General features: G+C 49.4%; 2 protein-coding genes and 1 long non-coding RNA gene across 6 annotated transcripts in view; 2 read left to right on the forward strand and 1 right to left on the reverse strand.

Moving 5' to 3' along the window:
• Positions 1 to 9,270, forward strand: part of HYDIN (HYDIN axonemal central pair apparatus protein) — a 121,804-nt gene extending 112,534 nt beyond the window's left edge. For all 4 annotated transcript variants that reach the window (XM_076068263.1, XM_032957669.2, XM_076068264.1 and 1 more), the window contains exons 80-88: positions 537 to 817; positions 1,518 to 1,737; positions 2,414 to 2,626; positions 3,756 to 3,919; positions 4,755 to 4,905; positions 5,569 to 5,802; positions 6,516 to 6,746; positions 7,485 to 7,628; positions 8,164 to 9,270. In XM_076068263.1, the coding sequence (XP_075924378.1) occupies positions 537 to 817; positions 1,518 to 1,737; positions 2,414 to 2,626; positions 3,756 to 3,919; positions 4,755 to 4,905; positions 5,569 to 5,802; positions 6,516 to 6,746; positions 7,485 to 7,628; positions 8,164 to 8,493 (1,968 nt within the window). In that variant the 3' untranslated portion in view covers positions 8,494 to 9,270. The remainder of the gene's footprint in view (positions 1 to 536; positions 818 to 1,517; positions 1,738 to 2,413; positions 2,627 to 3,755; positions 3,920 to 4,754; positions 4,906 to 5,568; positions 5,803 to 6,515; positions 6,747 to 7,484; positions 7,629 to 8,163) is intronic.
• On the reverse strand, positions 3,993 to 11,267 carry LOC142925360 (uncharacterized). Its single transcript, XR_012942339.1, has 2 exons — positions 11,151 to 11,267; positions 3,993 to 10,475 (listed from the first exon to the last, which is right to left on the reverse strand). It is a non-coding gene; the product is annotated as an uncharacterized LOC142925360 (long non-coding RNA).
• On the forward strand, positions 11,120 to 20,522 carry TWSG1 (twisted gastrulation BMP signaling modulator 1). Its single transcript, XM_032957665.2, has 5 exons — positions 11,120 to 11,505; positions 14,202 to 14,341; positions 15,435 to 15,534; positions 18,458 to 18,652; positions 19,437 to 20,522. Exons 1-5 carry the CDS (start codon positions 11,253 to 11,255, stop codon positions 19,637 to 19,639), a joined length of 891 nt encoding a protein of 296 aa, XP_032813556.2. The 5' UTR covers positions 11,120 to 11,252; the 3' UTR covers positions 19,640 to 20,522.
• The last annotated feature ends 9 nt before the right edge of the window (positions 20,523 to 20,531 follow it).

Genomic DNA, 20,531 nt, shown 5'->3' on the forward strand with positions numbered 1-20,531 from the left:
TTTAAAAATCACGACGTTCCGATCCCAACACAAGCAATCGTCTTCAGGTGAAAATACAGCAGGCGGACTGCTGAGTCAGGGAGAAATATAGCCTATATTTCTTCCTATATAGCCTATTTCATCCTGCCTCAGCAGTCCGCCTGCTGTATTCTTTCACCTGAAGGCGATTGCTTGTGCTGCGATCGAAACGTCGTGATTTTTTATTATTTTTCTATCTACTTGACTTTACCGAAAGACCAAAAGAGTATTGTTGTGAATGTCGTGCCTGTGGTGGCTGCAGGGATCGCATGAACCAATTACATACAACTTACATCATAAAAAAGTTTGACATCACGTGCCTGCTAACAACCCTACCTTAGGCCATAACTCTCACGGTTTCCCGGTGCTTTCTATTACATTTGCCGCCCCCCTGCGTTGAAAAAGTGGTCTCATCGGTCACGTTCAGCCCCGTGGAAAAGCGCCACGGCTGATCACCGGGGCAGAACGTTGCTGACGCATCACAACGTGTGCTCGCCACCCCCCCCCCCGCCCCCCAGGTGCTGATCCTGTCTCCGTCGGGTGAGGTGACGCTGCGCCCGCGCGACGGCACATGTGCCGTGGAGGTGTCGTTCAGCCCGTGTGCGAGGGTACCCGCCTTCACGGCAGAGGTGTGCGTCGAGAGCGCCGGCGTGCGCCGCCCTGTCTTCCTGCTCAAGGGCTGCTGCCAGGGGCTGGAGATGGTGCTGGACCAGGAGCAGCTGCCCTTCGGCGCCGTGGTGCTGCGCAGCCAGGCCACACGCCGGCTGCTCCTGCACAACATGGGCGACGTCGGTGCCAGGTCGGCGACGGCGGCCACGTCATTTCCCCGCTCGCTCCCTCTCCCCCTCTCTCTCGTTGTTGCTGCTCCCACGTTTGCGCGATCCGTGCGGTTGATCGTCACAAGAGCGAGTGGGTATCACATCATTCCGTGAGTGGGAGACTGTACGGTGAAAATGAAGTTCGACATACATATGTAAGATGAGAATTTTAGGAGGCAGGTGTCGACTGTGTTCTGGGTGTGGGATTTGGTAGAAGGAAGGAAATGGTAGCAGGTTATGATAGCATCATCAGTGCTGGCCACGATGACGATATTTACTTTAAGTGTCTCCCAGCCACCCAAAGGAGTTGTATGTCCATGGGGGAGCACACAAGGGGTACTGTTGTTAATTTGAGGGACACGTCCCTCTGCAGGCTTCCGTAAAACAAATACCATTGGTTATGTCCTTAAATCCAGAATATTTAGAGTTATCAGTTTAGTACTCTGAAGCAGAACTCAATTTCCTGAGCCATTAATTGACTTCCCACTAGAGTTAATTTTTTGTGCAACACCAATTCCACCCCCACCTCGTTAGACACTTTAGAATATTTCACGACCATTGTAACGAAAAGAAAATAATCAAATTGAGCCAAACCAGAACTGGCCATCATGCCCTTGATCGTAAGTTTTTTTGTTTCACGTGTGTTACTTGTTCATTCATCTGCATGTTGCTAACCCACAGCTTCAGCTGGGACGTGAAGCACCTAGCGCCCGACTTCAGCGTGAGCCCCGCACGGGGCTACGCGGCGGCCGGCATGGACGTGCCACTGGACGTCACATTCCACCCCCGCGCCCTCGGCTCTGACATCCGTTACGAGGGTGTCAAGTGCAGCGTGGAGGGCAGCCCGCCACTACTGCTGACGCTCACGGGCTCCTGCATCGACCAGCCGCCTTCGCGCGAGGTCACACACCGAACTGGCAGTGCCAGAGCAGTGCCACCCACGCCTCGCTGATGTGACGTGACGTGACCAGAGTTTGCTTGTGTTAAATCAACGGTGCTAAAACAAATACACTCCCAGAAGGTCATGTGGCGAACGGGATGTGTAAAAATTTTATTTAGTTTTTGGTGGAGAGACAAATATGGAAAGGAGGCATTATGTCCACTTATTTATTTTGTTGCCTTGTGTTTGCAGGTTACGTTTGTTGCTGGAAGTAACCCTATCGTGAATGATTCTGCCTTTATGCTCAGCCAGGTTTTAATGCGTTTCCTAAATCCTGTGCCAGAGTGCATTCAAATGTCTTTGCATAATTAGAAACAGACGTCTATATCCTGACTTGTGAATAATCATGTTCCTGGTGACCCTGAAACACCCGATGACATTTTACCAGCATTGGTAAAAGCTCAGCCCAAAAATGATTGGCCTTGACCTTTTCAGATGAGACTGTTCCATGATCAGGACAATAAGAATTCATTACAGCAAACGTATTCATGTTCGTTTGGCCAGATAAGCAAGATTTAGCATTTGTGAAGAAGAGAGTCAGTTCAGATGCAAACAAAGAATCGTGTATTTCCATATTAGATCAAGCGTTGGACACATTCTCTGTGCGCCTCATTATGTATGTTGTCATTCTGTGCAGGTGTTGAACTTCAGATGCCCGGTGCGGAGCAGGCAGACGCAGACGATCTCGCTGGCGAACCGCACCAACCAGCGCTGGGTACTGCGGCCCGTGCTGAAGGGAGAACACTGGACGGGGGCCGACTCTGTCATTGTGGAGGCCCAGCAGCAAGGGAGGCCCTACGAGGTCACCTACGAGCCGCTCACCATGACCAGCATTCGGCAGGAGCACCAGGCACGGGCTAAACACGCACGCACGGGCTCACGCACGCATGCACACGGCAGAAGACAGAGATCCCCCGTGTAAGGCTTTTACAGACTGTTAGGACAAGTGCTATTTGTAAGCACCTATAAAGGCCCAGGCACACCAGGGGGGTGAGGTGGTCACATACCAATGCCCGGCCACCTTTGTTTCCCCAGTGCTGATGATTGGACATTGCTTTCGATATTTACGGCCAAGTCGACTAAGGAAAGGCACAGAACCAGTTTTAATGTCAGCCATGGCTGGGAATTGAAACCAGATGACTAGGTTCCTTTCATGGTGCACTAATCACTACACCATCGCTTCACCGACATACAGTGCTGCATGTGGACACAACATACACACGCAACCATGCAAACAATTCAAAGAACTACTGGCAAATACGTATACACACCAACATATAATAACGCACACACCTGCGCTCACACCTATGCACACAAAAAGTCACACGCAGAATTACACACAACCAGGCAGGCATTGACATGCCTGTAGAGCCTTTGCAGGGAATGATTGTTCCATATGCTGTAGAGTTGCATTGTAAAAGAGAAAGTTAAAACCAATATGCGGCAAGATACACAGACACGGTTGTAATTGGAAAACGACTCTGTACCTAGATGCACTCTGCACATGTTAATATGCTACACTCAAATGAACTCTGCGTACACAGACTGGGTATTGGCAGTTGTATAGCTTGGTGTCATATGAATCCCTGAGCAAACCTTCCCAAACACAAGACAAAGATTCCCCCTAGAGCCTTAACAGACTGTTGCGGCAAGTGCTGTTCGCGAGCACTTATAAAGCTCACAACAGCACACGAGGGGGTGGGTGGCCAGCGCCACGCCCGGCCGCCTTTGTCTTCACAGTGGTGATGTTTACACACCACACCAGGAACTAATTTGACGCTGAGTCGACCTAGGGTGAGGCCCAGGACCGATTTAAGTAATCTTCACCGATGTTGGCCGTGAGCGTGAATCAAAGTCGGGTCGCCAGGTTCATAGCGCAGCGCGCTAACGACTACACTACCGCTCCCACGCGCCCACACACATAGACGCATCCACTCGTTCACACGTGCACGCTCTCCATCATGTTTTGGCACACGCAGGGGTCCATCTTCTTCCCGCTGCCAGACGGGCTTGGACTGCTCTACCCGCTCCAGGGCATTGCTGAACCACCACGGCCAACCGACACCATCACGCGCGACGTTCCGTGCAAGACGACCTACACCGAGCTGCTGCCTGTTGCCAACTGGCTGCACAAGCCACAGAGGCACGGCGCTCGCACAACCACAGAGCACGCTTCGGGACTGGGCAGAGTTCCTGAAGGGTTGAATCAGTGTAACTGTGAATCGGAATCAGAATCTTTATTTAGACTGGAGGAATTCGATGAGCTATGCAGCTTTCTTTTTTTTACGGATGTCCAGTAGGGGCGAGTCAGAAAGTTACAACAATAATATAAAAACTGATAGGAGTGCAAAGTATAGGAAGGTAAGTCACTAAAATGAAAACATGAAAAAAATATATATAAGTAAATCAATTCCTGCCCATTTTTCAACAATAATTTCAAGCTTGGGCAAGGCATAAAAACAACAGCAACAGTCCCAGACTACAGCAAGACAACACACAATCCCTCAATAAAACTGCACATTAAATTGACTAAGTGCACTGAATCAGACATGACCTATTTAAAATGCCTTAACAATAAAAATGTCTATGTATATACTCGATTAAATGCCATAATTTGAGTATATGTTTGGGCCTATAAAACGGCCAGTTGGTTACAGAATTGTGAATATTATCCCCCAAACATCCCAAGTACAACCCTTTTGAATTTAATTCTAAATTACATTGCAATTAAATTTCGATTTAAAGCTTTCGTGACTGCAGGGATTCATCTTCTTGGTTCTTTCGGTAAAGTCACGTAGAAGGGAAATAATAAAATAAATATTTCTTTTGTTTTACTTTTATTATTAAAAATAAACCATATTTATTTTATTGTTTTATTTGTATTATTTTATTATTTCCCTTCTACGTGACTTTACCGAAAGAACCAAGAAGATACATTGCAATTGTTATTATATAAAGTGTGCCACGCGTTGATGTAGGTTCCGCATGACACTGGAGATGGTGCGCCCCGAGAGGCTGGATCCTTCTACAACCCTGAAGGGGCTGGACTACATCGACGTGCCAGGCTCAGCCACGCATGACTACAAGCTGACCTTCCACTCGCACAAGGAGGGGCAATTCACTGCCAAGGTCCGCCTCTCTCTGCACCCACCACTATGGGCCTACAAGTCTTGTGTCATCCCATCTCCACCGCATCGTAACCACTGCCCGCAGTGGTTCATGTTTTTATTTTCCTATTTTTCATAGTAGTGTTTGAACTGGTTATATTTGTGTATTTGGCACACAACCACACCATTTATTTTGAAGTTGTTAATAGATAAAGTTAAACATGAAAGTTGCAGGGCAGGGATGAAGATTTGTTGAATGAGACACTGGAAAATGTCCTGTGATGTCTTGGCTCAAGACTCTTCCTTGCCAAATTATAAACAGACAAGGTCTGTTTCACCTCCTAAAAATATATTCTGAAACTATAATATAATTTTAGTCCATCAGTTCTGTAAGCATTCTGGACCAATGTTTTCTCGCAGCATTCGTTTTAAGCAGCGAAACTCTGAACTGGCTTTGACTTTTGAGTCTCATCAGTAGAGGCTGGCCTGGAAAAATAATGCATTCCCTGTTCTTTGCTCTGAGTACGGAGTACCTAGCATTAGGTGCATTTGCGGTGGCATCTGCACTTAACACAAACGGGTTCAGGGGAAACCAGCACCCCAACATATATTGTAATCATCGACTCTTAAGGGTGCTGGATGTAGCTGGTGACTCAACGTTTATCGGACTCTCTCCGGGCGACAGGTGACCTTCTGTAACGAGGCGACGCAGGAGTTCCTCTTCTACGTGGTGACAATGCGAGCGACGCCCGGGGGGTCGCTGGGCACGGTGGAGCTGTGCACGCCGGTGCGGCGTAGCACGGAGGGGCGCGTGCGCGTGGAGAACCCCCTGCCCACGCCCGTCTCGTTCTCCGTCGAGTGCCGCGTGCCAGACATCAGCCTGCCGCCGCAGATTTCCGTGCCGCCCAACGCGAAGAAGGTGGGGGCCTGCTCGGTCGTCAAGCGACCAGCCTCGGCGTCCCTGCTCCTGAGTGCAATGATCGAGTGTCATCGCACGGAATGGGCATGAGATCCACCAGTCTAGTGACTTGGTCCCTTTTCATGAGGGCTGGATTAGAGATGGACGTCGAACAAACAAAAATCTGCTGGATGTAAACAAAGAAGGAGTAGCGAGGCAAGTGCTAGAAAATGTTCAGATCAGGAGAAATCTAATCGGAACATTTTAGCAGAGGCAAAATATCGAGATTGGGCATATTGTCAAGAGATAGAAGTAACCATGAACCTGCCCTTAGTCATAAAACTCAAAGATGAGAGAATATCAATATCTTGTGCTTCTATATGATTCATGGATTGTGTATACGGTTTAGCTGGAGGATAGTAAGCTTCACTTGAGCTTAAGAGTTTTCCATTTGAAATCCATTATCATCTTTTTGTTGTAGTATGGTGTTGGGAGTAACACTTAATCGGGCCTACAGTATTAAATAATTTTTGTGAAGGCTCCTGACCACGTTATACCATCCGAGCTGTGCATCAGAGCCAAAAGCATATCAGAAGCGATTTATAAACCCTCCTTTTGCCCGTAATGTGCTTGCCCGGCGGTTAAACGTCCATTCAACGGCACGTTTGCCGCGTAACCCACGTTGCGCGCGCGCGTCACAAATCCCCGACGCCTCCACCCCCGTGTTCGTACAGGACGAGGGCTGGCTCACGCTGGAGTACCTCCCGCTGCGCGTGGGCGAGTCGAGCGGGCGGCTCGTGCTGCAGAGCGCCGAGCTGGGCGCCTTCACGTGGGACCTGCAGCTACGCTCCTTGCCCGCCGCTCACGAGAAGCCCCTCCACTTCCGGGCTTCGCTCGGCGCCAGCCACGTGCAGGCGGCGCGCTTCGTCAACTACTCGCGCCAGAAAACCGAATACGCCTGCAAGGTCGGAGCGGGGCTCCCGCCGCCAGAAAAAAAAAAAAAACCCGCTCGCCAAATAGCGGGATTTTGACGTTGCTTTTTGGGGGTTCCCGCCCCCCTGCGGAAGGAGGGCTTTTATGAATTAAGGGGTTGGGTGACCGTGGAGTTTATTAGTTGGAGAGGACTCGCTTACCTTGCACCTCTGATTAGCACGGTGGGCTACGTACCGTGCAAAAGAAGAAGTTCAACGTGCATACCTTGCCGTCTCCTGCCTATAAACGGAGGCGTGCAATTGATCACATGCGGTTGCCATGTAATTATGCATCGTTTCATCGATTAAGATTGATTACTATGCTCGTGATAGATACATGCATCGAATTGTGCAAGCATGAATTCAATTGATCATTTACATATTATACCCAAAGCATATGCTTATGCTATATTTAGGCGAATTTGGGCGAACACATTGAAACAGAAAAAACGAGACCAAAAAAGTTACGTTCTTGAATCAAATGCCAACTCCAAATAAAATGTCACCAAATCATTGCGGGGACGATTTATTGCTTGACAAATATATGGATACTTGCTTTGTTGTTTTGAATGTACACCATGTCTAAAGCGATGGGTAATGTAAGATGCATATGATGGTAATGTCCTTGTCTAGTGTATACATAAATTAACCACTTATTACGTCACTGCCGATGTCCATAAGATTTATGCAGTGGAAAAAAAAGTATCGTGCTTTATCTGGGCTCGGGAGCAGATCACCAGCGGGGAGTTCCACGTGGAGAAGACGGTGACAGCAGCTCCGGGGGCAGCTGGAGGCACAGAGGTCAGCGTGGATGTGCTGTACGAACCCAGCCACCTGGGCGACACGCGGGCACTGCTCACCCTGTCCTCGCCACAGGTGAGCCGAGCACCACCGAGCCACAATAAGCAAAGCCGCAACACAACGCGCCAGTTCCAACACACCACCGCAGGCCACCACATTCCGTCTGGAAAGTTAATGCGTACATGTACAGCCCTTTTGCCATTCCAGTGCTCGATAAGGGGTTATTTGGCCATACTTCATGATCGGTGCATGTTGTTGAAGGCAGGGAACATAGATGTGGGAGCTTATTGTCCTTCTCTCGCACCTCCGATTAGCACGGTTGGCTACGTACGGTGCAAAAGAAGTTCAAAACACATACACACACACATACAATGGATTTTGTTGCACTGCCCTCTGCTGCCCACCACGTAGCCCCGTAGCAACCTATTATGCATGGTGGTCACCCACCCGAGCATTATCTCACTTCAGACCTGATTAGCTTCCGAGATCTGACGTGAATCTGTCGCATTCCGGCGTGATGTGGCCGTGGGCAGCGCGGCGGTAGTGCGGCAAAGTCTTGTACGAAGCCCGCGGCGCCGATGATAACCGATCGGAGCGTGTGCACGCGCAGGGAGGGGAGTACACGATCCCGCTGGTGGGCGTCTGCTCGGCGCCACGGCCCCAGGGCCCCTTCACGGTGCGCGCGGGCTCTTCCGTCTCCGTCCCCTTCAAGAACGTGTTCGCGCAGACGGCCTCCTTCATGGCCGCCGTCGACAGCCCCGCGTTCAGCGTGCGCGCGGCCGGCGAGGCGGTGCGGCCCAAGCGCACCATCACCATCGTCGTGGGGTTCGAGGGAGCCCCTGGGGCGGCCCCCGTCACGGCACGCCTCACCGTCTCTTGCCCCCAGCAGCCCGCCTCTTCCTGGACCTTCTACCTGCGCGGGGTCTCCGCCGAGAAGTGACCGACGCGTGCCTGCCGGGCCACCCGACCGCTGGGCAGCGTTCGTTCAGGGGGTGGTGCTCGTGGTCGTGTGTATGTGGGAAGTCACGAAGCCGCTTTGTTGTCTTGTTTGTTGTCCTGCTGTGATTTTGCGCGTTGGAATCGTTTTGTGATGCGTGTGGAAAAAAAAGTATGCTGCCATCGTGTAATGGTTAGCACACTCGATTTGCAATCCAGAGGTCATCAGTTTGATCCGATGTCTCGGGCGTGGCAGTTGAACCAATGGGCAAGTTTCTGAACCCTGATGCAGTCAATCGATGCATTGTTACATACCTAATTATTGTTATTGTTTATTAAGGGCAAGCATGAGTCTTGAGATGCTTTCAAGGAGGTGTGATGTTTGGCCAATTAATTTAGTATCTTGGATTGGCGGCGTTGAAGTGACCTCACACACCTCTTGCAAAGCTTTCTGAAGTAAAAACTTACGTTTCCAGGTTAAGCGAGGCTGCTCACATCACCTCTTCCTCGTTTGTCACGCGACGTTACAGTCCATGGTGCTGCTGCTACCGATCATTCTCCACCGTACACAGAAAAAAATCGTGAAATTTGCACTGTAAACATTTTAAATGATATTGTAAAGTGTGTATTTTAGATTATCAAATTTATTTTGCACAAATTATTTTACTTTAATCGATATTTTATGTTAACATGAGATTGAAGTTATTGAATGTTTTTAATATGCGTGATATTTTATTTAAAACCAACACATTAAAATTGCAGTCAAGCAGCTCACAGCTTTCTTATTCTCCGGACTGAATCTGAATACTTGATGTTGTTACAATGTCTACACTTGCGCACCGTAACTTCATTACTTTTGACTACTTAGCCGGTACATACTGCTTCAGAGGCTTTCCATTCACACAATAATTACGAAGTTTGTGATGATGTAGTCAGTAGGTTGAGATGTCAAGGAGAAGTAACAATCCTTGCAAACGTGGATTTGTCCAAGTCTGTGCTCCAGCACCATCATAAGCCTGTGGGGAAAACTCCATGGTATTATGACAGGGACCAGATCTTCTCCACTACTACATCTGATCACCTGGTCCTCGTTTTACCAATCTCGGCCTGCCAGAGAAACAGAACCATGATATGCCTGAGTTGACCTTCATGATTTGAAATTACTATCGGGCAGGGAGGGGATTGATAATGAACATCCACATGTTCATATCAAGGTTTGAGAGTGAGCCAGTATATGACTTCAGAAGTAGTCTGGAGAATATCTCAAATGCTGCCAGTGAATGACTAAAGTGGGCAGTGAACAAGTACATTCATCCAAGTTTTAAACCCGTCTTCATCTAGCAGAACAAGAGTGATGTTGTCCGTGGTCTCTTGCCTACATGTACTCATCTATCTGTTGCGTTTTACAAGCAGATGGTCTTTTGGCGTGGACACAAACTAAACTCGCCCCTTCCTTGAACGTCGAGTTATCCAAACGTTTCTGCTCCTAACGCAGCCAAGAGAACAATAAACAGATCTACGCTCTGTGTCTTTGCATATTAGACAAGCCTACTGTACTGCCTTTTCCAAACCAATATTAATACAGCAGCATTTGAAGCAATTGGCGGGACCCCGGGGTCCCATCACTGCCCCGGGGTGGGAAAAACCGCGTCACGACACGAGTCTTGCCTTACCGACAACAAAACTAGTGTCAATCGATTGGCCTCGTCGAGAGCTACTCGGGGCATTAAGTTTAGTAAAAAAGTTGAAAAATTACATAAACACGTTAAATTCACTGCGGGGGCGGGCTCGCCTTGGCAAAGAAGCTGAGGATCGACGGCTGACCGGAGGGCGTCGTCGCCGCGCGCGACTGCGGCGGACGCCCCCCGGGGCTCGCGTTTGGCCGGTGGGGTGGCGCCCATCGTGTCGATCGCCGCCTGCTGGTGGCGCTTGTTGGTGCGAGTCTGGGCGGGCGGCGCGTTGCTGGCGGGGTCACGAGTGGGCGGACTGAAAAATAATAATTATTATTGACTTGATTTTTGCAGGACCCCGGGGTCCTGCCAAATAATTCATTTGTCTAAGCAAGCAAACTTACTGGACCCATCTGGGTCTCATCGGCATTCAGATCTGTTAAACGTGTGCCACGCGATTACCAGATGTGACTGCGAAGAGCCCCATAAGTACCGCGTGTATAAAATATGGGACCCCCCCCCCCTAGTGCCGGATTAAGCTAGTAAGGGGCCTGTAGCATGTTATAAAGGGGCCCTAAATAATAATATAAATAATGTTTGTACAAAATTATAACTTGCATAGTAAAGTAATTGTATTTTTTCATTTGCTATACAGCCAGATAATACAAACAAACCGCTAACCTTAAACAGCCAGTCGTTAATAAAAGTTTAAGGCGGTATAGTACTATAGTAATAGAGCAAGTGCAGAATCACTGAACCGGTGTTCATAGCTTGAAAGCATTTAGCGCGGGGCCCGTAGCTACTACATATGTAGATACTTTTTCTCCTAGGATATTCTGGCACTGACCCCCCCTCCCATTCAACGGAGAGAGAGAGGAGGGAAAATGCTTTGCCCCCCCCCCTCCCCTCTAAAACGCGTTCGCCCCGCATGTGAGAAAACCCAAAACCCAAAACCCCGCCTCGCCCGCGCGTTCTCGCCCTGCCACAAAACCTTCGCGTCCGGGGGCTGCTGCGCGTGGTGCTCGGGAGGGGCGCCCTCTTCTCTCGCCCTCTTCTCTCGCCCAGAGCCCGAGACTCGTTAACTCGGCAGGGGATGCGAGGGAGCAAGACACCCACACACCACTACACACCACCACCACCACACACCACCACCACCACATTCTCCCACGAGCCAGGCCGGAGTCTTGCGCTTGTAGCCGGGTGGGGGGCTCCGGTGGCGGTGCGCGGCACCCCCAGTTGTGAAATCCGGAGCGAGAAGGAAGCCCGTAAAATCGGGGGGGGGGACACGCGGGAGAAGGTTTGCGTCGCTCCCAGACCACCAACCACCCACCACCCGCTCCGAACAAGTGAGTACGAGACAAAAGAATGCGTGAAGGAAGAGAGAGTTTCGCCTGTAGAAGATGGAGGGAGACTTCTCCACGCGTTCAAACAAAATCGCGCAGCAGTCGATGGCGGCTGCACTAGCGCCGCGCGAGTTCGTCTCTCTGCGTCGTTGCTGTTGTTAAAGCCATGCGACGCTCAAACAGATGCGCAGTTTTACACAACTGCACGGTGATGTATCTTGCCAGCGTTTGAAAGCAACTTTTTTTTTTTAAACAAACCCCGTAAAACGCTCGCCGCGGCCGGGAAGCGATGAGCAAAAAAAAAAGTTAGTTTGGTTTTGATTTCTGCGCTCCGCGAATTCTTCTTGTCCGGAGGGAATGTCGTCTTCTCGGAATACAAAACACAAGTGGCGCTTACCTGCTAGGTGACAAACGCCCGTGGTTCGTCTTTATTTAAGAGCCGCTTGTGCCCTCTGACCCAACGCTGCAAAAGTTCACGACAACAACAACAGCAGCATCGTCGTCGTCCGTGTGTTTGTTAGCTTTAGATATGTTTTTGTCGTGTTATAAAAAAAAAACTTCCAAGTCGAGTTAACGTTAAAAAAGGTGCTCGCTAGCTCGGCTCGTGATGGCACTGATCAAGGTGGAGGGGGAGGAGAGGTTAGATGGCTTTTTACACGCGGCTAACATTCTTTTTAAACAGCCACACAAGTGCATCCAAACACGTGCGTGTTAATGTTTGTTGGTGCAGGTGATCGCACCGTGTCGTTGCCACGATGTTGGTTGTGTACCTGACGCGTGAACTTTAAAGTTCACAACATCGCACTGCGCTGTGAACGGGGGCCGGACCTGAGTTAGATTCCCCGACCGAGGCTAACGTTGTTTTTTGAGTGATATCTAAACCGGTTTAACTCGTGGGCTTTCGCGACCGATGTAGGTTTGTGTATGTGTGTGGAAGATCGCGTAAAAATACATGTGTCGTGAAACCCGCCGCCACCCGACACGGCCAATTAGTTGAGGTTTGTCACGTAAACAGAAATGTTTGTGGATTTGCTCTCCTATTGCTGCACTAGTCACGAATTGGCATGTTTTGTTTACGTGGCGAACCTTGACTAACTGCGTCGAGTGGTGGCTGGGTTCAACGACACATGTATATTGACGCGATCTTACACAAAACACCGATATTATTTTATGGATCGAAATCTGGGACTGCCCCAACTTCGCCGATTCGCACTGATCGATGCCTCCATCTAGCAGTGGGTTTACCCTAGGAATGTGGCAAGGTCATAGCCATGGAGTCAACATTGGGGCGGGCAAATCTTCCAGGGGGTCTCGGGGCCCCCACCCCCCCCCAGAAAAAAATATAAATTTGAAAACGAATTTCCTGCCTAAAATATTTAAAAAAATTAACTAACACATAGGATGGACTTTTTATTTATTTTTACAATAATGTCTATTAGTTTATTGTATTACATTGCTCTGTTTTTATTTATTTTTTACCTTTTCTTGTTTCATTGTATGTAATGGCAGAGATTAGGGATAAATAAAGTACAACCATAACCACAGTCATATAAACATAAATCTATTTTATAGCAATTTGGGGGGGGGGACATTCTGAGCATATTTGAATATTGGGGTTAGGATGTCCCACCCCCCCCCCCCCCCCAATATTATAATTACGGCCTTGGAATGTGGTTTATGTGCAAATGAACGTGCTATGATGATGGACATGGAAACGATGATTTTAAGTTTGCCCGCAACAAGTTACAGCGAGTTGATGGGATCTACCGCATATTGTTTATGCGCGTTGCGATTTGTGTAGATGTGTATTGATTACGAGTGAATAAACATTACCACTGGGGAGACAAAGGCGGGCCAGGGTGCGGTTCTCGAGCACACAAAACCACCAACCCTCTCAATGTGCACTGCTGGCCTTCAGAGGTGCTCGCTAACACGGGGCAAAGACAAAGATCCCCCGTGTAGCCTTGACAAACTGTTGGGGCAAGTGCTGTTATCGAGCGCCTTTGTCTCGCGAGTGGCGATGTTTACTGCACACCGCACCAGGTACTCATTTGAGGCTGAGTCGACCTAGGGGATGAGGCACAGGACCGGTTTCAAATCATCGCCGCTGGGTGTTGGCCACGAGCGGGAATCGAACTCGGATGGCCGGGTTTGTAGCGCAGCGCGCTGACCGCTACACCACCGCTCCCCACGGGACACGTGCGTGTCCACGTGCGTGTCCACGTGCGTGTCCACGTGCGTGTTCACGTGCGTGTCCACGTGCGTGTCCACGTGCGTGTCCACAGGTTGTTTAAACGCACGTGCGTTTTGTATTGGCCGGTAGACTAATACAAAAAGATCACATGTCTGATGTGGAGACACGGTACGTAGGGTGCGCTTGTCATCGATGTTCAAAAAGGCAGTGATTTCCTGCTCAGATGACCGTTGAGGCACGTATTCATCTCTTGTTTGCGGCCCTGAGCAAGTGGCGGACATTCCACATTCCTATGGCAGAGATGAGTCTATCCAAAGGACAACCACTTGTTTGCTTCCCTACCAACGTGGCACGCACTTTATCTGTGCGGAGGGATGCTGGGCCGAGTCGACCCCCAAACAGGATGTGAACTCGCAACCTTCGGATTGCAAGCCGCTGGCCTGTGTCAATGTCTCCAATGGAGACCTCTCTCTCTCTCTGTGTTCTTTCCCCATGCGACGAGCAGCAAGCAGCATGAGACTGCCCATTCCGGCAGTGGCGCTGAGCCTCCTGGCCTGCTCCCTGCTGCTGCTGCTGCCGCCCTCCCCAGCCAGGGCCTGCAACAAGGTGCTGTGCGCCAGTGATGTGAGCAAGTGCCTCCTGCAGGTGAGACGGGGACACGAGGCGTGAACCCCCAGAGATCAAGGGGAGGTTGTGGGTCCCCGCAGAGTACGGGGAGACGTGAGCCCTAGCGAGCATCAGGGGTGAGTGTGCGTCGTAGAGTTTGCCACCTGTTCAGGTGGGACCCGGACACTTTGGGAATTGGCATCCGTGATTGTATGCATGATGAACTTCTTTCGCCGACCGTGCTAATCGGAGGTGCGGGGGATGGAATGACGACAAACTAAACACAAAAAGGCAGTTGGGGTGGCAGGCATTGATTTGTATTTTATTATGGTATACTGCAGAGTCTATTAGGCCTAGACTGAATGAGGCATATGTCTGGGTTTGATCGAGAGTGGTAAAGGTGGCAACCCGAGGTAAGTGAGCGCGAGGGGTCATGGGGGAGGGAGAGGTAAGCGGTGATGTGACCACCAGAAACGAAATTTGGCTCGCGCGACCGAATACTGTCGGTAACCCTAACCAGCCAACAGCCACCAATAACACCATGGTGTCGAAATATTGATGCAGTGAACGAGATTTCATTGAAAGCTCCAAAACGGCATTGCCAACTTTGTTACATCATTTGGTAATTGCGCCATTCTTCTATCGCAAGGCTCTCGAGAAGGTGTTAACGTTTCACAGACATACAGTGCCGAGAAAATGTTTGTGAACCCCTTAGGATTTTCACTTATTTGACATATTTAAAACCTAAAATGTTATTAGATCTTAATCTAAGTCCCAATACTCGAGAAACGCTGTAGCTAAAGTGGCGCGACACTAGGGGGCCTCGCTTGACACGCAATGGCGAGGAGCGTGGCAGTCGAGGATTTCACGAGTGTGGGAGGTCACGTGGAGTGAATGTGAAAAGGTGACGGAGAGTGTGAGAGGTCACGGGGAGTGAGTGTGTCGAAGGTCAAGGAGTGCGAGTTTGAAAGGTCATGGAAAGTTGGTGTGAAAGGTAATCGTTAGTTTGAGGTCAAGGAGAATGGATGTGAGGTTATCGGAGGTGAGTGTGAGAGGTCATGGAGAGTTCAGTCACAGGGGTTACACAACTGTGAGCGTGCGTGTGTTCACGTGTGCCTGCACGCGCGTTCAGGAGCTGTGCCAGTGCAAGCCGGCGCTGGGAAACTGCTCGTGCTGCCGCGAGTGCATGCTGTGTCTGTCCACCATGTGGGACGACTGCTGCGACTGCGTGGGTAAGGACATGGGGTGGGGGGGGGCATGGAGGAGCCAGAGTAACCCCCGTCCGGTACGATGACCAGTGGCGTAGCTATCGAGCGTGCAGGCGGTGCTATTGCACCAAGGGCCTACGGGCTGAAGGGGCCCAGGCGTCGGTACGTGGCGGGGGGTGCTTGCCCATATCATTCCTTTGCACCAGGGTCCATGCCAAGCATGCAACACCACCAGTGATGACCCGTCCTGAAAATCTGATATGCTTGGAGGCGGGGTTGGTGAATCGCACAGAGAATTGAAGCGTGACTCCACCTGAATTGCTTCGAGGGTGCCTACAGGAGTGGGCACAGTCAGAGACGATGACATCTGCAGAGTGGAGGTAAGATGTTCAAAATCCGATTGACAAGGAGTAGAAGAAGAGTGAGAAAAGATAAGAAAAATCTGGTGATGGTATGACGAGAAGTGTGCTGTGAGCACACGAGTTGATGGGAATCTGATACGAACAGGGTAACATACGTGTGGACGTTACATAAGAACCGTTTGGATGTTCCGGATGGTTTGAATTTCACACAAGGGTAAGCCCAGGGTGGTGGTTTGCCGTCACGCCGACTGTTGACAGTGGTCACGGATGATTTCCACAAGTAGTAAACTGAGATTGGGATGTGACGTCAATGACCGTTTCACAGATGATGTTATATGGGCAGATGATAGAGTCGTATTAGCAGATTCTAGTCAAATGAATAGAGGATGTTGCGATCGAGCCAGAAACACTTGGACCTGTACAAAGATGGTTTTGAAGAGGCTGCTATGAGGTTATGTATGGCAAAGAGTGAGGTTGATATCACGTAGAGACGAATTGTAGAGACAAAGCACAGCAAAACACCCACGAAGATATAAAATTGAATGGAAAAACTTTAAAAGTGGTAGATAACTTTTCAGTACTTGAGGTTACCCAATTGTAAATGGAGGTGAATAGCATAATCCAGCCTACAACGCCTACAGCGGTGTGAAAGGTTTGGTATTTGAAGAGATTCCTATACAATGCCAGAAGATTTGGATTTGTGAAGTTTTTCATAGCAACCGTCATGCATGCAGCAGAAACATGAACAGAGAGAGCAAGAGAGGATGGATAAACACAGGAAACATAAATTAGGCTATCTCACAAGTGTGGTGCCAAAAACGAGAAGAGACACAAGGATGAACTCGATCATCAGGAAAAAGTTGATAAACTCGGGAGGTAAAATAGAATGGCCGAGATTGTGATGGTTGAAACTCTCAACTATTTTAACTATAAACTATTACAATTTTACCAGGTAAGGCCCACTGAGCTATATAGCCACAAATAATAGCTCCACTACGTGTGGCTTATGTGCAAATATATAGCAGCCAATACTCTAAACGCATGTTTCTAAATGTGGAGGGAAAAAAAAACGGAGGACCCGGAGAAAAATCCACGCGACCACGGGGAGGGAGAGACTTGCAAACTCAAAATACACAGGTGTCGGGGGTCGAGATTAAACCCACGACCTCCTCTGTACTGGGCCAGGTAGTTAACATCTCGCCACCACGGCACCCCCCGAGACACATGGAGGAAGGTTGGGCAGGGACAGAGTGCCCAGACGAGGATTTGTGATGCAAGAACGACGAGGAAGAGGACTGCAATTAATATTACTTGCAGGAACTAATATATTTATATATTCCATCAAGGACCTTAAGATCATCTGATCTCAAACTGCTCAGCACTCCCAGGTCTAGGATATGCACTTTTAGTGATCGAGCTTTTGTTAGCGTGGCACCCAAGCCATGGAACGCCTTCCACTTGAAATCAGACAATCAAGAGTCGGTTGATATGTCTGCTTTGAAAACCCGTCTCTTTAAACGAGCCTTGCCTCTTCTTTAGTTTGGTCGGTTGCCCTGGTTCTGTTTTTCTTTCCTGCTTTTCATGCATTGCCCATTGGGATCCTAGGATGGAATGCGCATTATACATTTTAATTATTATCCACGGAAAAGTTGTAAGAAGAGACTTGGAGAGAGTGGAACACTTCATTGATATTGAACAAGAGCATGGGAAGAGAGAGGGAGGTGCAGGAACATTGTTGGTAAAAAAAAAATAACCCTGCCCGACCTGTTGTGCATGATGATCGCCCATCCAAGTACGATCCAGGCTCAGCTCTGCTGAGCTTTCGAGGTCCGTTGGGGCTGGGCGCATTCCAGGCGATTTGCTCAGACTCGTCTTGTGTACAACACGCGAGTACATTCTTGTTCATCGCACGCTGCCACACAAACAACATCTCTCGTGACGTGGAAAAGCTGCTCAAATTCTTCTGCTGTACGGAGCAGTGGGAGTGCTTAATAGTAATAACCAAACATGTACAGCCGCTTGTGTGACACAGTTTGAACTTTGTTTGTCCAGTGGCCTATTTGAGCACAGCAATGGTGTAACGGTCGCTTTCTTTAGTTCACAAATCCGACCTTTTCACGTATCCGCCTATACCTCAGTCTCCAGCAAGTCAGTATGTAGAACTGCTATTGCACCGTACGTAGCCAACGATGCTAATCGGAGGTTCACATGATATTGTACTCAGTTATTAATATTAGAGATTTTGAAAGGAGGGAAAAAAATATTTACAAGTACAAATTGAATAACGCCATTGTTTTAAAGACAGTCCTCACCCCAGAGAACCGTAGTGACATGACCGCACTATGATAGCTGGTGCCAAACTGTGCCGCACGCCCTCCCGCATGGCTTTGTAGGAGCCTCGGTACCAATAACGTTAATTCATTTTTTTCTTCCGGTTCAGTTTCGATGAGGTACACCTACGTCATCGGAACGGCATCAGAAGCAAAAACTGATGACGGACATGTACGTCATCAGAACGGGTTAAGAGCGATGCGCGTTACCCGCCTGCCCTGCCTGTGCCCTGCCCGTGCCCTGCACCGACCTAGGCATGTGCAAACCACGCAACAAGACGGACTCGCACCCGACGGCCAAGAGCTCCGTGGAGGAGCTCTCCGATCCCATCCCGTCACTATTCCGCGCGCTGACGGAGCGCGAGACGACGCTCAACTGGAACGTGCGCTCCTTCCCCGTGGCCGAGGAGCTGTCGCACGCGCACCACCTGCTCCTGCACGGAGACACCGGTGAGCGGCGGTGCCCGCGACGGCCCAGAGGGATGAGGGTGGCACGTGCCGGCAGTGTCTTCTCGTTTTGTCATTTTTTTTTCCTCTCCCCCGAAATCTTATTGCAACGTTCCACTTCGAGGTGAAGGTGCAGCCTTGCAATTCCTTGCTCATGCTGTTGTCGGCGGAAGGGACTTAAAAGGGAGCTCTTTAACGCTTATTTTTGAGCTACTCTTCCATGCTGGCCAGATGGATGTCTTGGAAGAGGTGGGAGTGCCGACACTTTACCTCGCCACGTACAACCTGTCAGTTAACTGCGGTGTACCCATTTATACCACTAGATGGACAGAGGCAGAAGAGATTTAAGAAAACATCCATCGTTTCAACTGAAACGCTGGATGTTCAGGCGACCTCTTAATTGCAGTCCAGTGTGCCATCCCTTATACTGTGGCAGCATTGAAATAGAGGAGGCCATGTGTACCCACAGTCCAAATTTGTAAATTTGATAAATTACTTAAATGAGAAAAGCCACATAGCAACATCAGTCCGTACTGCCACGCATGCACGCTGGCTGGCCCGTGCTGCGATCACCTTGTGGCGCAACTGGGACAGCTGCCACCGGCGATCCCCTGCTAAAGGGTACCTCAATGTCCTGCATGGGAGGCACCGTACAAGTGTTGAGCGATAATGAATTGGTTCCATTTGGTACAAGGTTGATCCTGGCTGCAGCCACGATCACCATCGTGATGGGTCACGGCTGACGAGCCCCCCCCTGCCCCCCCCAACCCTCCTCTCCACCTTCCAGGGACGTGGCTCACGTCGTCGGCGCCCAACTGCACCGTCGTCTTCTTCAACGAGTGCCTCTCCATCAACAAGTGCCGCATGTCGTGCGAGTCCGTGGGCGCCTCCAAGTATCGCTGGTTCCACAACGCGTGCTGTGAGTGTGTGGGGCCCGAGTGCCTGGACTATGGTAGCAAGCACGCCCAGTGCCTCAACTGCATGGTGTGAGATCGGGTCACGGAGTTACTGGGCTTCCGGGGGGCCATGAAAAGCATGGGGCCAGCCAGGGCCAGTGTGTCAGGAGGCCCAAGATGAGACGAGGTTAAGTTGTTTTTAGAGTTTTCAAAGTGCACCTATGTATAGGTTTGTAGTTCTGGCATGATTATCTGACGTTTCACTACACATCTTGGGAGACTGTTTAGTTCCTGAAGAAACTCCCCAGGACGTGGAGTAAAATCCCACCAGGGAGCTGAACATATCTCCGTTAGATTTTGCCCAATAAATGCAAAGCTTAGGTTTGGCAATGAGAGAGCCAGGGGTTCAGAAATGAGAGGGCGTATATGTGGTATGATTAGGGCCAATCGCCATCCACTGCAGATAGCGCTGGGAGGACTGTTAGGAACCAGAGCATATTCTGAAGCCCCAGTTTGACATCCTTGTGGGCATCGGTATGGGGACTTTTGGCCGGGTCACAAGGCTGCAACAATGTCGTTGGAAATGTTAAAAGTTTCCAGAGACTGTTTTTACAGGGTTGTCCCTTCAAACAGCAAGTGCTAAAAAGAGAATCCGGTTAACTAAAAGTAGGGTTTTAAATCTGATTTGTAGCCTTACCTAAATTAAGAAATGCTTTTAGCTGAAACTTAACCGTGCATTTGGCAGATGCCTGTTGGCACTGCACACAATTCACATCACCGTGAAGGAAAGCTTCTTGCATAACCGGTACTTTTGCTTCATGTTAAGTTTGAAATTCTTTTTATATATTTAGATTTTTTGCTGTTTTTAAAACAATCTAATACTTGTTTACATAACTCATAAGACGATTTGTTTGCCGTCGTGTTGCTCTTTCACTTGCATTAAACACTTTTTATTTTTAGGAAAGGCAATCACCCCGTACGAGCAT

The sequence above is a fragment of the Petromyzon marinus genome, chromosome 20 (assembly GCF_048934315.1).
Source record: "Petromyzon marinus isolate PM22_M1 ecotype Great Lakes invasive population chromosome 20, UKy_Petmar_22M1.pri1.0, whole genome shotgun sequence".
Classification (NCBI taxonomy): Eukaryota; Metazoa; Chordata; class Hyperoartia; order Petromyzontiformes; family Petromyzontidae; genus Petromyzon; species Petromyzon marinus.